Genomic DNA, 18,858 nt, shown 5'->3' on the forward strand with positions numbered 1-18,858 from the left:
ATCGTCCCACCCCTTGGTGGGTCACATCCATTTTATTACCTCTCCAATCCCCAATCAAGCCAATAGCGTTTGCTTTTCTTTTGCTCCTATTTCCAGTCCTGAGCACTAATGGAGAAACTCACTTAACTGTCAGGTCTACTACATTGTATGATTTATAATGTCTGCAATCCCTGATACAAACTTCCAGTGTCTTTCTCTTCCAGTGAGTCTTCTGCCACAGAGGAAGAAGTGTCTCTACTCTGTCGGGTGGCCCTCCAGCTGGGTTCTAGATGCCATACACTGCTTAGTTCTGTGGACTAAAAATCATCTCCATTCTTTCAACCTCCACATGCCTTCTCTGGCAAGTCCCCTCTCTGACTACAAGCAGGCTCAAGCTTCTCCCATCCTAGATAAAAAATAAAGCACTGAACATCTTTTCTTCAACTAGCCTTGCTCCTTCAACTATCACTTTGTTTCTCTGTTTTCCTTCATAAACAAACGTCTCGCAAGATAATTCTGAGTTTGCTGTCTCTAATCTTTGATCTTTCATGCTGCAGTTCCTGCAATCTGGCTTCCCCTAGCCCCCCAGCCAAAACCTAATTAACTTACATTTGCAGATGACATCCTACTGCCCAAACCAATGTCACTCTCAATCACGTAATACGTGTCCCCATGGCTCTTGGATTCCTATCTTGTCCCCTTAGATGCTAATGTTTCCCAGGGTTTTAATTTTGGCTTTTCTTTCTCTGTATAGACTCTCTCAATGAAAATGCTCATCAATTCTTATTTTTCAATTATCACAGAAGTGTGGTTTCCAAATAGTTTTTTCTAGCCCTTTCTTTCCTAAATTCCAAAAGGATACTCCCAACTATAACCTGTACTTGGATGCCCATAGGAATCTCAAAATAAACATATTTATCAATCTAATTTTTCATTATACTATCCACCAGCATATCTCCTTCTCTTCCTACGTTCCTTATCAACTCAAAATATTACTAGCCACTCTATTGTTAAAACTAGAAATCCAAAACTAGAAATATATATCTCTCTCTTTCCTTCCTTAATTTCCACACCTAATCAGATGCCAATCTTGTTTTTTAGGAAAGCTTATGAAACATTCTTCAAACAGTCTCATCTTGGTCATCTCTTCCACCCCTGTCCCTAGTTGAATCTCTCTGTGTCTTCTGCAGGATTACCCACGATCTCAGCCTACCTTTCATACGAGCTACTACTGTTATCTTTCCAAAACATGGATCTGATGGTGTCACTCTCTGCATAAAGTATTGTAACTCTTCCTCACTCCTTCAGAATCAGGTATTAGCCTTTTTTTAGTCTTATCTCCTTCTCGTTCTTCTCAAGTACTCGAGATCATTGAGCTTGCTATCTTCTCTGAACAGGCTTTGTGTTTTCGCACAGATCTATGCTTCCATTCAGGAACTGAAGTTTGCCTGGACCACTATTCCAATGCACAGAATTTAAAACATTTCACGGAAATGAAGGAAAGTCAAATCACAGTTTAAAAACCCACTCATTTTGCAAAGTAACTTAAAATTCTTGAAAACAGTCAAATCCGTATCTAGAAGCAAATCTACCACTAAATACATTCAATATTCTGTAAACCCAAAATAGGAAAAATATGAATTCCCTGAGAATAAAGCAGATGCATCAACAGCATGAGTTTCAGAAGTACTGTTATTTCTGTAACGAGCTTTAGTTAAAACTAACCTGCCAGTGCTGAGTGACAGCATTCCACACCCCCACTTTCCCTGTATGACTCGTGGCCACCAACTGGTTACCAATAAAGAAGAGAGCATCGACTGGAACGCCAAGGCTGAACACTCCTTAAATGGTAATAAAAAATAAAGAGGTTAGTCAGTCACCATCTTTAGAATTAATCAAAACCCAGATTAAAAACATCTTACAGGTGACTAATTTAAACCTATTCTCATGTCTACAAATTACGTGCTGACACTTTGGGGACCAGAAATAAACTCATCAGCTCTTAGGCAGCTTACGCAACTCCTAGCACAGATAAGTGTGCCCCAGGCAGCCCCACACTGATAGGACCCCGTTATCTGCGCTGTGTTCGCACACCTAGCTGGTCACCAAAATAACTGAGTATTGACAGTGAACAGAATAAAGTAAAAAGGATCCTGGGATTCATGCCAGACCTGATAAATCGGAAAACCCACTGCATTTTTACAAAATCTACAGGAGGTTTAGCTACAGTTTGCTCATGGACTGGACATTTGGGAATCACTGATCTGAAGACTGACTTGGTAACCTCAACTATCTAGAATGTGTCTAAAAATATGGACACAGGCAAAAAAGAAGGAAAAAAAAGCAGTAAGAAGTCATACTATACCCCAAATAAACATTCACGCCTTTACTCAGAACTTATTTTAAAACCCCGCATTTCCTAGCATTGTGGATCTCAATTTAATTCATTCAAAAGGCACTACAGTAGGCAGTTGGATTCAAAAACATGGGAAGACAGGATATTACTAGGAACTTACGATTTAGAAGAGAAAGAAATGCAAACAACCAATACAATGCAACAGTAACGGAAGGATACACAGGGTGCAGTAATATCCAAAGGAGGGAAAAGGGGGTTAGCTACAAAAAGGAATCTGAGAATATTTCTTAGGAAAGCAGTCATCTGACTTGGATTTTCTTTTTTTTAAAGATTGGCACCTGGGTTAACAACTGTTGCCAATGTTTTTTTTTTCTGCTTGATCTCCCCAAACCCCCCCTGTACATAGTTGCATATCTTAGTTGCAGGTCCTTCTCGTTGTGGGATGTGGGATGCCACCTCAACGTGGCCTGACGAGCGGTGCCATGTCCGCACCCAGGATCCTAACCCTGGGCCGCCACAGCGGAGCGCGTGAACTTATCCACTCAGCCACGGAGCTGGGCGCTGACTTGGATTTTTTTAAAGGTGAGTAAGAGTTCACCAAATCTGGGGAAATCAGCAAGCCCAGGGAAACTGAGAAAAGGGCAGAGGGATGTAGGCAAGGGAGGCTGTAAGGAGCAAATACCCTGCGTTAATAGTAGAAGAGCCAAGACGGTAGAAAGCAGAGAACTCTAGGCTCATCGTGGTGTGGCAGCTATGGCCCTACATAGCGGGCCCTCTTGAGCAGAGTGCCCACTGTTGCAACAGTCAAGAGAATATGAGCTGGAATCCTGGCCCTGGGAGCACTTTTCTCTGGCCCCTTTCTGGTTCTTACTTACCTCATCCAAAAAACAGGGTCCAAGCCAAATGTCTAATGCTCACTTTCACCTTAAAAATGCTATAATCCAATTCTGACACTTACATAATATTATCTTAAATATTTGAAAAAGCACCTTATGAGAAATATCTTTTTACCTAACAATGTTGGGGAAAAAGGCTCACCTCTACTATATTATGTTATGTGGATCTTTAGCTGTTTAAGCAACAGTTTTTTTATTTTTTAAAAAAGTACTTATTATGTGACAACATAAACAATTTTCTCAGCATCCAGCTGAGAAAAACAAAGATGCATAAGAGCTTCAAGAACTCATGGGAAGAAACAAACCAATTAAATGCAATTCCAGCACATATTAAAAGCAGAAGCCAGAAAAGATAATTGATTTCTTTTGAATCTTACACTAGTGCAGGGTATTTCTCTTTATGTTCAGAACTCTACTACATAAAGACAAGACCAGTGGCAATAAATAACACCTTGAAAATTCTTAACCAAGCTTGAAAAAGCCAGGTATCTAGCAGGAAGAAAAATGATATACACTGAACTTTTGTTCCAGACCTGGTAAGTATTGCTAGGAATGTCTTCCATATATACATTTTAATTTGTACGTATTAACACTTATTTATACACATGAATGCACCATTTCAGCCAATCTTATCAACCAAAATGACCAGACCAAAATAAAACACATTACATATAAAAGCTAAGCTCTCTGACCAGAATTGGTTGAGAAATAAATTTGCCATTTCAAAGCAGAAAGCCATCATTTCACACATAATTTTAGAAATTTTTATGTAATAGCACTTTAATTTTGCTGCCAAACATTTTTCAGAACATGAGAAGCTAACTCTTTCAGTACTGTGGGCTATGTGAAAGGTAGAAATAAAAACGAGAAAATCAACTAACATCGATTACTCCAGAGAAGGATGAGGTTCTGGGAAATCAAGGAAGACATTCCGAACGATCTTAAGAAATTTAAAGTGTCACTCCTGCTCAGGCTCAACAACCCTGACCACTATGCACAGGGAAGACAAGAGTATAAGTAATGACAAGTTGCTGTCTTAAGGGACCCTCTCGGCAAAACATTGCTTATAGCAGCAACCCAGGAGCACTGTCTTACATAAGTTATGATGAAGGGCGGCCAGCCTTTGGGAGAGCTCTATCATGGATATACCAGACCTAACAATTTTCTTTGGATGGTGCTGTCAAGTTGTGAAGAACATTTGTAACAACAAATGATTTCTTTGACAGGGCGCGAACAAATTACCATGTACTATCTCCTAACATAGCGCCCAACCACATTAGCTTTTGAAAACAAAGCAAGGCATAAAATCTCCTTCACTTAGTTGTATGTTACAAGTAGCAATTAGGAAAAAAGAAAAAAGAAATCACAACTGATTCCTTCTCTGTATTATTATTAGAATATTATAATTGCAAAATTTTAACATTAAAAATTTTTTTCTAAAGTTGTCAGGGAGGACTTCCACTGCCAGTCATGATGGAATTAATGGCATCAGATTATTCCTCGCTGTAAAACAATATAAAACTGGCCAAAATACAGGAGGCAACTGTTTTTAGGCCCTAGACAACAGGCAGCAGAAGACTTGAAAGACGGGAAATCCAGCAGATATACCCCACGTCCACCCTGAAGTTCTGCGTTAGGGGAACTCTCCTGGCCAGACCACAGGGTGCTGAAACTCAAGCCTCCTCCCCGAGCTGCAGAGGCTGAGCTCTAAGTCCAGAACTGCTGAGGTGGCTGAAATTTGTGGGCACGTTCTAAGAAAGCAGGGAGCTGCATGCACCAGGGTGGGGTGGGGACAGCACAAAGGTGCACGGGGGTGGTCCCTACGCCTTGGCTGAAGTGAGACTGTAGCTGGACAGGGAGAGAATCCCCAAGGAATAAGAGAGAGGGGCTGCAGAGAAGTGAGCTGAGGGGAGACACCAGAGGGCACATGCAGGCAGGTGCAGTAGTTCTGGCTCAGTAAGAGTGGAGAGCCCTTGCTGAGCACCACAGGCATCCAGTTATCTCCTCAAAGGCACCGCTTTAGGAATAAGGGCCACACCCTTGAGTAGGAGCCAAGCCCTAAAATAAAAAGCAAACTGAAGGAGGCTATCTATCCTTAACAAAGCATAAAAACAAGCCGAGCAGGATCAAGAAGAATCCCCAGTAACTTAATTGCCTGCCAGAATAGAACTCCTATCTTCTAAAGGAAGACAATATAATCCACACCCTCTACATAATGTATCATGCACATGTTCAGCATATATGTAATCAGAACTTTCTAGACCTGTGAAGCAGGAAAATACGACCCAAAATAAAAACATGAGATGACCTAGAAATTTCACACTTGAGTATTCACCTTAAGAAAACATGGCCACATGGGGCTGGTCCCGTGGCCGAGTGGTTAAGTTCGCGCGCTCCGCTGCAGGCGGCCCAGTGTTTCGTTAGTTCGAATCCTGGGCGCGGACATGGCACTGCTCATCAGACCACACTGAGGCAGCGTCCCACATGCCACAACTAGAAGAACCCACAACGAAGAATACACAACTATGTACGGGGGGGGCTTTGCGGAGAAAAAGGAAAAAATAAAATCTTTAAAAAAAAAAAAAGAAAACATGGCCACAGAAGACTTCTACTTAGATGAAGGCTATGCACTGATCATAGGACTTAGCAGAGTACACACCATGAATAACATTAACAGCAGCAGTCTTATGGAGTCGTTGGGGGACAAAGCATGATTAGAGCAACTTCCAGAGAGAACAGAACAGGACAACATAGAAACAAGATCAGGTAACTATTCTCTCTTGCTTTAAGAGGAACAGAAAAACGGAGGAAAAACTGGAAGAGAATGTAGGATAGTTTTTGTTGGTTCTCTTAAGGCAGAATTACAGCATGGTCGTATGCTGATGGAAACAATCCAGAGTGGGCAGTTTTTATGATGTAGGAGAGAGGGAACAACGGCTGGAGCGATGTCTTGAGTAGGTGAAAGGAAGTAAGATCTAGTACACAACTGGATATAAAGAGTGGGCCTTAGATAAGAGCAGAGACAGTTTAAACACAGTAACAAAAGGGACAATAGAGTATATGAGCACAGATACACACAGACCGGCAGATATGATGGCAGAAACTAAGGAAAAGTCTCTTCTGATTTTCTCTGTTTTCTCAATGAGAATAAGATGGTATCGGAGGTTCAAGGAAGAAAAAACGTTATGAGACAGTCATTTAGGAGAGTGACAGAACTGACAAAGATGTGTAATAGGGTTTCTGGGTAGCTTTTAAAGGCACACTGAGAGCAGATCATGAACTGAGACAGTATTGTTGTGTGTGTGTGTTTCCTGGCCTTATTTAGCTATCCAGGTGAGAAGGTGGATCTGGCCAGGACTGAGGTTTCTCCAAGTGAGTAAGGCAAAGGGAGAGCTGCAAGAGCACCGAGGCTCTATGCTAGAGTACTTGTAATGAGAGAATCCAAGCCTGATGAAAGGGAAATGAGAAGTGAAGACCCAAGTGGAGATAAAAAATTGTTGAGTTGGGGAACTAGAGCTAGTCACTTCACAGGAATGAAAGATAGTGACCCAGAGGGCAGCTGAAGACTACATCAAGTACAAATCCAGAGGGTATGAGATTCAAAATGGGGCGGCTGGGGGGGTGCAGGGGAGGGGGGCAGAGGTTGGGAGAGAAGGGAAGGAAAATGGTCTAGAAAAATGATTCTCAAAGCATGGTCTGGGAATTCTCATGGGCGTCTGAGACCCTTTTCAGAAGTCTGAGAGGTCAAGACCATTTTCATGGTAATATTAAAGCATTATTTACCTTTTTTACTCTCATTATGTTAAGAGCATACAGAAGAGTTTTCCAGAGCCTACACAGCATGTGATGGGGTCATCATTATGACAACTAATGGAATCTACGTTATGTAGTCTTATGTTTTCTAGCATTGTCTACAGTGGAAGGTTTAGGGTAAGTCTGCCAAGGTTGACTTAGTTTGTTCTAAAATACCTCCACTATGTTCCTTACTAGCTATCTTCAATTATATCTGTCATATAATCTCTAACTTCATTATTGTTCAGTAAGTTATTATTTTGAAATCTACATTTTCCTTGCACCTACAAAGAAACACAAGAAGAAATAAGTACCCTTTTCTGTGCTTTGCAATGTTAGTTTTAAAAGTATTCTGAAAACCTTTCAAATTCTAAAATTTTTACCTAAAATGGTTTAAAATATTTTATTCTAAAATAAATTTATTTTTAATATATTTTTCTTATACAGTCAAGCGCCACCTAACAATGTTTCAGTTAATGACGGACAGTATATACAACGGTGATCCCATAAGAGCCTAGGTGTGTAGTAAGCTACACCATCTAGGTTTGTGTAATTACACTCTAAGATGTTCACACAACAAAACTGCCTAACAAGGCATCTCTCAGAACATATCCCTGTGATGCATGACTGTACTTAGTGAAGGATCTCACAATAATTTTTGGAAAATAGAGTTATTTTTCACTAAAAATGCTATTCATGTTACCATGCAATGGGTTTCTTATTGCTATTTTTAGATTAACTAATAAATGTTTATAAACACTTCAGTTTTAATTCCTATTATGGTAAATACCAGTAGATATAACCTACACAGACAAAATCTCTTAACGGTTGTGAATGCCGTTTTAAGGGTATAAAGGGGTTCTGAGACCAAAAAGTTGAGAATTTCTGGTCAACAAGCAGCAATGAGGAGGAATGAGCAAGTTATTTACCCCATCTTTAGGCGCAGAGTCATGAGAGGGATGGAGAGAAAGCAGCCAGCACTGAATGTGTTTCAGGAAAAGCAACATTCTCATGGAGCAGCCAGGTTTCGGCTGGAGAAGCTGGTGGACACTCTTCCCTCTCTCCTGAAACACTGATTTTTCCCTCTTTACCCAATCATTCCTCTCCCACTGAGGGGTCCTATTATCACCAGACCCTGGGAAGATGATGTGGCAGCTCCTGCTAACCTAACAGCCCAGGTTAGTTTTGACATTTATGAGCAATCCCTGTTAAACTTCAACTTCAGAATAATAGATATACCAGCAAAATGCAGCATATACAAAATTGTTCCTACCAATTTCACTTCCACTTCCCCCATCTTGAACACTCCATAAGATGATGCTACTCTCTGAGGCAACAGCAACCATCTTGTCTTTATCTCCATGTGGACCTCCGACCACTTTTGCATTTAAAGCTACTCGTTCAATAGTCCAATCCAAATACGGGCTGGTAAACACTTGCTGCCATCCTGAAGATTCTTTGATTCTGTTAAGTAAGAACACAAACATAAAGTAAACTTAGCAGCAATTAAGCAAACAGAATACAAATGAATGTACCCAAAAAAATATTAATCACAGCTACCTATCTTTATGTTAAATATAACATTCTATTGATATATATCATCTAGAAATGCAGAATATTATTCCCAAGATATCTTATATTTACAAGCCCGGGACTATAAGGTACTTAAAAAGAGCCTGCAGACTAGAGTTCTATATTTCCCCAAAGAACAATTTAGGAAAGCCCTCCAAATTGTAAAAAAAAATTAACAACTTTAAAAAAAAAAAAAAGGTTGGATCTTTCACTTTTCTCCACAAAAAAGTGCTACTGTCATTATCTAGGTAGGAAGAGTGAACAAAAATCAGATTTTTGGATTATTATTCCTCCCAGTTACTAATCAGTTATTCAGCTATATTATTAACTATATGCACTCAATCTATTGGTTTTTTGGTACTTCAACTGAGAGTCTCCACAGGCACACTAAGAGAAGGGCGTGACCTGGTCAAACATATGTCCTCCAACACCTGGACAGGATCAAACGCAGAAAATGTGAGGCTTGGAAACCCTTCTTTGAGGACTGGATTTTTTTAAAGGTTCCGGTCTAAATGAAAAGTCATGGGAGCCTATCCATGCCCCATACATAAAGGCTTACCCGGGTTCAGATTTGCAGCTGACTGAATATAAATGCATTCTTTAATACATAATTTCTAATAAACATACTTGCAAATCTTCAATAATTTTTTTCTGCCCTATATGAATTTAGTCTTTCAGACATGTTTTCTGTGTGACTACCTAACAAGGCTGCACACATTTAGAACCTACACAGTTGTGCAATCGTAACAATGAATGACCAGAACTTTAACTATGGAATATCTATTTTTAAAATCACACTAAACAGGCGGCTGGCCCCGTGGCCGAGTGGTTGAGTTCGTGTGCTCCGCTGCAGGTGGCCCAGTGTTTCGTTGGTTCGAATCCTGGGCGCGGACACAGCACTGCTCATCAAACCACGCTGAGGCAGCGTCCCACATGCCACAACGAGAAGAACCCACAACGAAGAGTATACAACTATGTACCCAGGAGGCTTTGGGGAGAAAAAGGAAAAAATAAAATCTAAAAAAAAAAAGATCACACTAAACAAATGATCCAAACAAAAATGTGAAGCTTCTCTTTGCCTCACCTAAAGAGAATAAACAACATGAAGGAAACAAGTGCTCTTTTACATACTGTCTGGGTACTACTGTACTAGGTATTCATAAATCATGGTCACCTAAGGAACTAAATGAAATCACTTTAGTTTCATTTTTGTTTAAAAATGTAGCTAAAGTAATACAACTATAATTGACAAAAATACACAATCAGTCTTCTTAATTTCAAGAATTAATGATGTCTTTAATTAAAAACTTCAAAGCAATACATAGAAAAATTAGTTTTTCCTAAGACTATGATCTGTAATTACCCTATTCAGCCACCAGATGGAATTCATGTGTTAAGATAAACGGGTGGAAGTAATTACCTATTAAACTCTAAAAACTGACATTAAGAAATGAAATATAGATGCTCTTAGGAACTGTCAGATGGGGCACAAAGTAGGGATTGCCAGCACTTCAGGAATAATGGCAACAGGCTGCTATCTGGATGCAGACGTGCTAGGTTCCTAACAGTATTCAAGGAGGAGACGCTGAACTGATTGAACGAGGTGAATGCTGTGATGTTACAATCATTAATTTAGGACTATAAATAGTAAAACTACATGTGATCTAATCTTTTACAGAGATCACATTTCTGAGTTATTTTTCTCTATAAAAATGAGGTTATTATAAAATAAAGAATGCCAAAAAACACTACAAGAATCAGGACAGCATATATGAGAGCGATTATATCAATTACAGGATTTAACTCAAGAAGATACGTAAATGTACTTCCGTTTTTAAGTTAAAATTAAGTACAAAGAAGAAAGAAACACATATCTGCTCTATAATTTTCCATGCAAGCAATACAAACTATAAAATATGTGAAATGAGAGAACAACTCTGACAGTTCAGCCCTCCATCTCCTTACAGCCCTAGTGAACCAACACTTGGGAGTCAGCACGGCAACGCAAAGAACGTGGTTTGAGTCCAAATTAAGATCTCAAAGAAGTGTAGTAGAGGGAACATGCCCTACAAGCTTCCGAAACTTACAATAAGCATTCTCTACCTCAAATGTACGGAAATAGACAAGTCAGAAGAACATGAGAGAGTCTAAAATTAGATCCAGGTATACATATTGGATATATATATATAAAGCAAGATAAAGGAACTTTCAAATTAAGTGTGAAAGGATGATTTAAGTAACAAATAATCAAAACATCTAATTACCAACCTACCTGGAAGAAAATAAAAGATCCCTAAATCTCACAGCTCATACAAAAAGTGAATCCCACATGGATTAAAGATCTAAAGTGGGCCATAAGCTCCAAGAGGGCAGCAATTTACATAACTCTTCTTTGTGAATACAAGTAACACCGTCATACACTCAGCAAGAAAAGAAATACGAGTAAAGTCTAATGATACAGAAAATCAGTAAATCTAGGTGAAGAATATACAGGGGTTCACTATACTACTCTCTCATTTTTTGTAAGATTTTAAATTTATTGATATAACAAGCTGTGGAAAGACAATTTGTACGAAAGAACACACTCTTAAAATAATTTGAATATTTTCCTTTATTTTGAAGTTTTATTGCCATTGTTTTGAATGATTTAACTGTCTATGAGGAAATCAAGTATGTCCTCAATTCTTTTCCCTTGTCACTCTGCATGGGCATATTGCTCTGACATCACTGATACTCAGTGGAAGAAAAGAAAGGTCATAGTCAAAAGCAAACACAAAGAATGGAAAATCTAACAGCATCATCCTTCTTATATTTGTCACTCAATGAAGTTTTGTGTAAAACTGCATGTCTCTGACTGGCAAACAGAAATCTTTAGCACTATTGTGCAATAACAAAGATAAATTATGCTATTACACCTGGATAACTTACCAGAATTGTTTCACAACTCCTCTGGAATCCTTTATCAATAAAAATTGTGCAATATTTAAACAACAACAAGTTTTCTCAATTTAGATCCACAAGATGGTAAGTTCAAAACAACTCTTCTTTTTTCAGATTTTATTTTTTCCCTTTTTCTCCCCAAAGCCCCCCGGTACATTGTTGTATATTTAGTTGTGGGTCCTTCTAGTTGTGGCATGTGGGATGTCACCTCAGCATGGTTTGATGAGCAGTGCCATGTCCACGCCCAGGATTCAAACTGACGAAACACTGGGCCGCCTACAGCAGAGCACGCGAACTTAACCACTTGGCCATAGGGCCAGCCCCTCAAAACAACTCTCTTAAAAAAATTCCTTTCTTCAAATCAGTCTTGCTTCAAATAAAAGTCATCCGCAAAAGAAATTATCTAAAAAGTCATTTCCATATTATTCAATAATTAAAGTAAAAAATACACAGAATCCTCTCAAAATGGAAAGTCTGCATTGAAATCTCTACTGCAATGAAAATATACAGTGGAGACGACTGATATAAAAGACTTTTTCTACCTATAGCAAATCTATCATCAACTGAAATTTTTAAAAAATACACCTGGGACTCTTTAAAATATACCTGTAAACTTTTGAAGACACTTTAAGTATTTTTAATCTATTGTGGCTATTTTTCCTTCACTAAACTCAATGGTGACAAAATATTTCTATATCCTTTGGTTTTTCAGCGATTCTTAAATGGGACCACCGTCTAAACTAGCATCTCCCAACCGTTTTGTGCTTTGACACCACCGCCATCAACACTTCTCACTGCAATAAGGACTGTGAAGTAAGAATCCTACCCTTTCCCCACTTTAAAAAACTCGCTGGTCCACACTCTTCCTCATTCCCTTATAGTTTCCGAGAATGCGAGAGTTAGTAAAACCAAACTCCGTCTGTGCCAGTCTCACACACGACAGATGGTACACTACGTCACCTCTGTCCACAACTGTCCTGCTTCACTACCTCACTCGTAACCATGTGGTGGTCATGACCAAAGCAGAGTCTTACTCTTCGCTACTACGGAGGACAAAAGACTGAAACATTACAGAGAGAAAATCACGAGGCTCACGTTAATAATCCTGCCTAGTCATTTTAACACAATAGTGAAATGACTCAGAAGCTGGCTGTAATAAGCAAGAAGGAGTAACTTCAAGATATCTGTCACATCACTGTTCATATTGCCTGGGAAATATTTAAGACAGATTAAGGCTATCAGCAATATTTACCAAGTTAGGAGTGAAAATAAAAGCAAACTAAATCTAATCAGGAGATACAGAAGTAGGTAAATATGCAGGGAAAAAACTTGATAACTAAAAGAAACAGCTCTTCAATCTATAAATATAAAACCATAATTTTTAAAAACTAGCCCTTCAAATAAAAAGCAAACATTATTAACGATACAGTACCTATAACACACAGCAAAATGGGCATACGCAGCTACAATCCAGTTGTGATGGCCGGCTACAATTAGCACCTTTCGTGGATCCACAGGAAATCCTGTTGATTTCAGAAAAAGAATAGTTTACATTCTAAAGCAAGAGATAGCAAACAATGGCCCACGGGCCAATTCCAGTCCTCTACCTGTCTGACAAATAAAGCTTTACTGGAACACAGCCATGCACATTTGTTTTCACACTGTCCGTGGCTGCTCTCATGCTACAACAGCAGGGCTGAGTGGCTGTGACAAAGCCTACGATATTTACCATCCAGCTCTTTACATAGAAAGTTTGCCAATCTTGATTCTGAAGATTTAGAGCAAACAGAAGATCACATACTTTTTAAATAAAAATCATTTCTTAAATGAGTCTTTAAGATACAAATGATACATGTGAATTAAAAAGAGAGAGGAGGTAAAAATTATGTCTTTAAAAATAATTACTCAACATCACCTAGAACAATAAACACAGGTACTTTTCTTCTTCTATTTAGGTAATCTTTGCTTACCTAGCCTAACAGTCTCCTCTCCAGTTCCGGAGAGAACAGGCTGGGTACCATTTCCCCGAGCTTCACCTTCTGTAGAACTTAGTCCATTCCTAGAATCAGCAGGGGCTCTAGCTGTGTTGTTTATTTTACGACTAGGAATACCTATAAAGGAAATGAGAAGAGACATTAATTTCTAAGTTTGCCTACCAAAAATTCAAACTTTCACATGGTAACAAAGAAACATAAAAATGTAAATTTCATTATGGCTGAAATATATTTTCCAATATAGCAATTTATTGCAAATAATTTAATTACCATAAAAAAACAACAAAATGAAAGTGAAAAAACAGTAAAATTCTTTACAAGACTTATCATATTATACTGCCTTTTCACCTAGCTCTAGGTTAGTGAACTCAATCATTAACTCATTCAGTCTGTGGTCAGCAGTCTATTTCAGGTACGGTTCCTAGGTGTAAGGTACTATGTACTAACAAACTGCTTTAAAGATGACGCACTCCCTACTTTCAAACGTCTTTTACTTGGCAGGGAGTCTTTTCTGGAAGGAAATCTTACTCAGAAGCCCACTGCAACACAGCTAAGAGCAGAACTCTTCTAACTAACCAAGGTGGGGCAGAGCTGACACGCACCTCACTGCCTCTGTCCTGTACGCTGACCTTCTCTGCCAGCTCCTGGGATCCTACAAAAAGGAGCCCGACAACCAGAGCTCTAACACGGGGGTTGGCAAAGGATGGGCCTTGGCCAAACCCAGCCTGAGGGCTGTTTGTGTAAATAAACTTGGATGGGGCATGGTCGCATCCATTCATTTCTGCACTGTGTATGGCAGAGGCGAGTAGCTGCCACAGAGATCTAGCTCACAAGCCTATCCGAGCGTTACAGAAAAAGTCTGGCGCATCCCCGCTCTAACATAGTATGACTTAACTTCTATTAAAACTAAAGTTGTGAGCTTTCTAGTAGATTTATAAATGAGACTCAATAATTAAGGGACAGATTTTCCTTCTTCCTATTTATACATTTGTATAAACATATTTGCTTAATGCTTATTTGTATATACTTGCTTAATGATAAAAAGAATTTTTAAAAAGACTAAATAAATAAAGCAGAAGTACCTGGTGGAGGCAAGTAACCGTGAAAAAGGACACTGCCACAAGATGAGCGCTCCAATTCCTCACATAAGAGCAGCCTTCTTACTAAAAACATTTCAAAGCAAACTGGTCAAGAGTACATGCAAACAGAAAAATAGTACTCCACTTTTATTTTCTCTAGTTAAAAAGGATAAGGAAAAAAAAGGAAAATGTTTAAGTTAAATCGGTTGACAATATCTTTTTACTATGAAAATCCACAAAAAGTAAGCACTGAACTAGTCTACCAAAAATTAGGACCTGGTATAAACCATATTTCATTTGGGCAAGTTTAGTGCACAAAGGGTAAAACCATAAACAGAAAATATTTGGAGAACACATACCTAATGGAGTGATTCCATAAAATTCTGCTTCATGCCTGAGAACATTAATACTCACTCCCCTACAAAGAAAGAAACAAATGATGTAAATCCTCTACCAATGGCAACTTGGATGATCACCTGAAGCAAAAGCACTCAGTTCTTTATGTGAAACAAGACCATGCAGCTTTAAAACTTACTTTTCTCCTAAGATCCTTAATCATCTGAAAAAGTCTAAACTAAAAAACTGCACACCAACAAAGTACTTTCCTATTTAAAAATTATTCATGCATAAATGAATTGGGTGACTAAATGCGAGATTAGGGCTTTATAGGGTTAGTACAAGTAAATTATCAAGAAGCATCTAACAAGGCAAACAGGATTGGAAATTGTTCTTACACGGCATTAACCACTTTTAACATTTTATCATAATTATTTCTAGGCACATTTTAACTTCCCCAATTACACTGTAAGCTCCCTGCAAACATGATCAACTACTTTTTTTTTTTACTGAAGTACAGTCGATATACAATATTATATTAGTTTCAGGTAGACAACATAGTGATTCAACATTTATATACTTTATGGAGTGATCACCACAATAAGTCTAGTAACCATGTGTCACCATACAGTTATTACAATATTATTGACTATATTCCCCATGATGTATATTATACCCTCATGATTTATTTTATAACTGAAAGTTTGTACCTTTTTTTTGGTGACGAAGATTGGCCCTGAGCTAACATCTGTCACCAATCTTCCTTTTTGCTTGAGGAAGATTGTCGCTGAACTAACATCTATGCCAATCTTCCTCTTATTTTATGTGGAATGCCACCATAGCATGGTTTGATGAGTAGTGTGTAGGTCCAGGCCCAGGATCCAAACCTGCAAACCCTGGGCCACCAAAGCGGAGCACATGAACGTAACTACTATGCCACCGGGCTGGCCCCAATAAAGTTTGTACCTCTTAATCCCCTCACCTATTTCGCTCATCCCTCTACTCCCCTCCCCTATGGCAACCACCAGTTTGTTCTTTGTACCTATGAGTTTGCTTGTTTTGTTTTGTTTTTTAGATCCCACATATAAGTGAAATCATCCAGTATTTGTCTTTCTCTGTCTGACTTATTTCACTTAGCACAATACCTGCAAGGTCCATCCATGTTGTCGCAAATAGCAAGATTTCATTCTTTTTTATGGCCGAGTAATATTTCACTATATATACAGACACATATATACACACACTGCACCTTCTTTAACCATTCATCTATTAACGGACACTTAGGTTACTTCCATATCTTGGCTATTGTAAATAACGCTGCAACGAACACGGAGTGCAGATATCTTTCCAAATTATTGTTTTCATTTTCTTTGGATAAATTCCCACAAGCGGAATTGCTGGATCACATGTTAATTGTATCTTAACTTTCTGAGGAATCTCCATACTGTTTTCCATAGTGGTTGTACCAAGTTACACTCCCATCAACAATGCATAAGGGTTCCCTTTTCTCCACATCCTCACCAACACTGGCTACTTGTTGTCTTTTTGATAACAGCCATTCTGACAGGTATGAGGTGCTATCTCATTGTGGTTCTGATTTGCATTTCCCTGATAATCAGTGATATTGAGCACCTTTTCATGTACCTGTTGGCCATCTGTCTGTCTTCTTTGGAAAAATATCTATTCAGGTAAGCATGATCTACTTCTGATCTATTTTTGTATACCTCACACAGCGCCTAGCAAGGTACCTGTACATAACAGTTACACAATAAATATTGTTGAATGAATAAATTCAGATAAATGATTCTCCTCTCATCAGAAACCAAAAATAAAAGCAAAGTAGAAAATTGGGGGGGAAAAGACCAGCCTTAAGAAAGGCTATGTTATCCAGAGGAAAATATGAGTACAGTTAAGTAATATGAAAATATAAGTAAAAAGAATGAAGCTTAAGCGTTTACAATACTAACGATTCATTTCAGATTTCAGTTATAGTATGTCTTTACTTCAAAAATATTGCCTGGGCAGAAATGAGAGGGGGCATCAGCGTAGATCCCACAGAAATGAACAGGACATTATAGGAACACTATGAACAACTCTACGTCCACAAATTTGATAACCCAGATGAACTGGACCAATTCATTAAAAGACACAATCTGTCAAAACTTACACAAAAAGAGATGATCTGAATAAGCTTATATCTATTAAAGAAACTGAATCAGTAATTAATAATCTTCCAAAACAGAAACAGTGGCCCAGTATTCATTCTTCCAAACATTTAAGGAAGAAATGATACCAATTTTCTAAGTCTCTTTCAGAGGATAGAAGCAGATGGAATACTTCCTAATTCATTTTAGAAGGCCAATATTACCCTAATACCAAAACCAGACAAAGATATTCCAAGAAAAGAAAAGAAGACTACAGACCAATACCTCGTGAACATAGACGCAAAACTCCTGAACAATGTATTAGCAAACTGAATCCAACAATCTCTAAAAGAAAACACAGGATCACACCAATAGATGCAGAAAGAGCACCTGACAAAATCCAACACCCTTTCATGATAAAAAGTCTCGGTAAACTAGGAACAGAGAACTTTCCCAACTTGATAAAGACTAGCTAAAAAAACCTTACAGCTAACATCATATTTTATGGTGAAAAACTGGAACTTTTCCCACTAAAACCAGGTACAAGGCAAGGATGTCCCCTCTCACTACTCCTTTTCAACATCATACTCGCAAGCCTTAGAAATGCAATGAGGCAAAAAAAGGAAATAAAAGGCATATGGATTGGGAAGGAAGACATAAAACTACTGTTCGCAGATGACATGATCTTCTACATAGACAATCCGAAAGAACGGACAAAAACGCCTGGAACTAATAAGGAATTACAGCAAAGCTGCAGGATACAGGGTTAATGTGTAAAGGTTAACTGCTTTCCTATGTACCAATAACGAACAAGTAGAATTTGAAATTAAAAATACCATTTATATTAGCACCCCAAAAAATGAAATACTTAGGCATAAATCTAACAAAATATATACAAGATCTATATAAGGAAAACTATAAAACTTTGATGAGCAAATCAAAGAACTCTAAATGGAGAGATATTCCATGTTCACGGATAGAAAGACACAGTATTGTTAAGATGTCAGTTCTTCCCAAACTGATCTAAGATTCAATGCAATCCCAATGAAAATTCTAGCAAGTTATTTTATGAATATTGACGAACTGACACTAAATTTTATATGGAGAGGCAAAAGACCCAGAATAGCCAACACAACATTAAAGAAGAACAAAGTAGGAAGACCGGCAGCACCCTACTCCAAGACCAACTATAAAGCCATAGCAATCCAGTGTTTTAGAGAAAAGAAAAAAGAATCTGAAAACACTGCATACTCTATGATTCCAAATATGACATTTTGGAAAAGGCAAAATTATGGAGATAACAAAGTGATCAGTGGTTGCAGGGGCTGGGGATCAAGAGGCAGAGCACAAAGGATTTTTAGGACAGGGAAATACTTTGTATGATATTAAAATGACAGACACGTCATCACATATTTGTCCAAACCCAGAGAATGTACACACCTAGAGTGAACCGTAAGGTCAACTACGGACTTTCAGTGATTATATGCGTCAATGTGGTTCATCCTCGGTATAAAATGTACCACTGTGGTGAGTGAAGTTGACAACAGGGAAGGCTACACATGTGTGGGGGGCAGGGGGTATATGGGAAATTGCTGTACCTTCCTCTCAATTTTGTTGTAAACCTAAAACGGCTCTAAAAAAAAGTCTTAAAACAAGGGACAGGAAAAAAATTCCCTGGGATTTTTGATAAACACATGCAATTGTGCTATTAAATTGCTTTTATTGGTGAAATTGGTTGTGACTGGTTTAACATAAGAACAGTTAAAGCTT

General features: G+C 38.4%; 1 protein-coding gene across 5 annotated transcripts in view; it reads right to left on the bottom strand.

The window, feature by feature from the left end:
* KCTD3 (potassium channel tetramerization domain containing 3) overlaps positions 1 to 18,858 on the bottom strand; it is a 49,133-nt gene that overhangs the window by 22,091 nt on the left and 8,184 nt on the right. For 3 of the 5 annotated variants that reach the window (XM_046678961.1, XM_046678960.1, XM_046678962.1), the window contains 6 exons: positions 14,968 to 15,026; positions 14,612 to 14,692; positions 13,506 to 13,646; positions 12,968 to 13,058; positions 8,297 to 8,487; positions 1,705 to 1,820 (listed from right to left, as the gene is read on the bottom strand). In XM_046678961.1, coding sequence (XP_046534917.1) covers positions 1,705 to 1,820; positions 8,297 to 8,487; positions 12,968 to 13,058; positions 13,506 to 13,646; positions 14,612 to 14,692; positions 14,968 to 15,026 — 679 coding nt within the window. Of the gene's footprint in view, positions 1 to 1,704; positions 1,821 to 8,296; positions 8,488 to 12,967; positions 13,059 to 13,505; positions 13,647 to 14,611; positions 14,765 to 14,967; positions 15,027 to 18,858 lie in introns of all 5 variants that reach the window. The other 2 variants (XM_046678964.1, XM_046678963.1) reach the window with 1 other exon arrangement.

The sequence above is a fragment of the Equus quagga genome, chromosome 12, assembly GCF_021613505.1.
Source record: "Equus quagga isolate Etosha38 chromosome 12, UCLA_HA_Equagga_1.0, whole genome shotgun sequence".
Classification (NCBI taxonomy): Eukaryota; Metazoa; Chordata; class Mammalia; order Perissodactyla; family Equidae; genus Equus; species Equus quagga.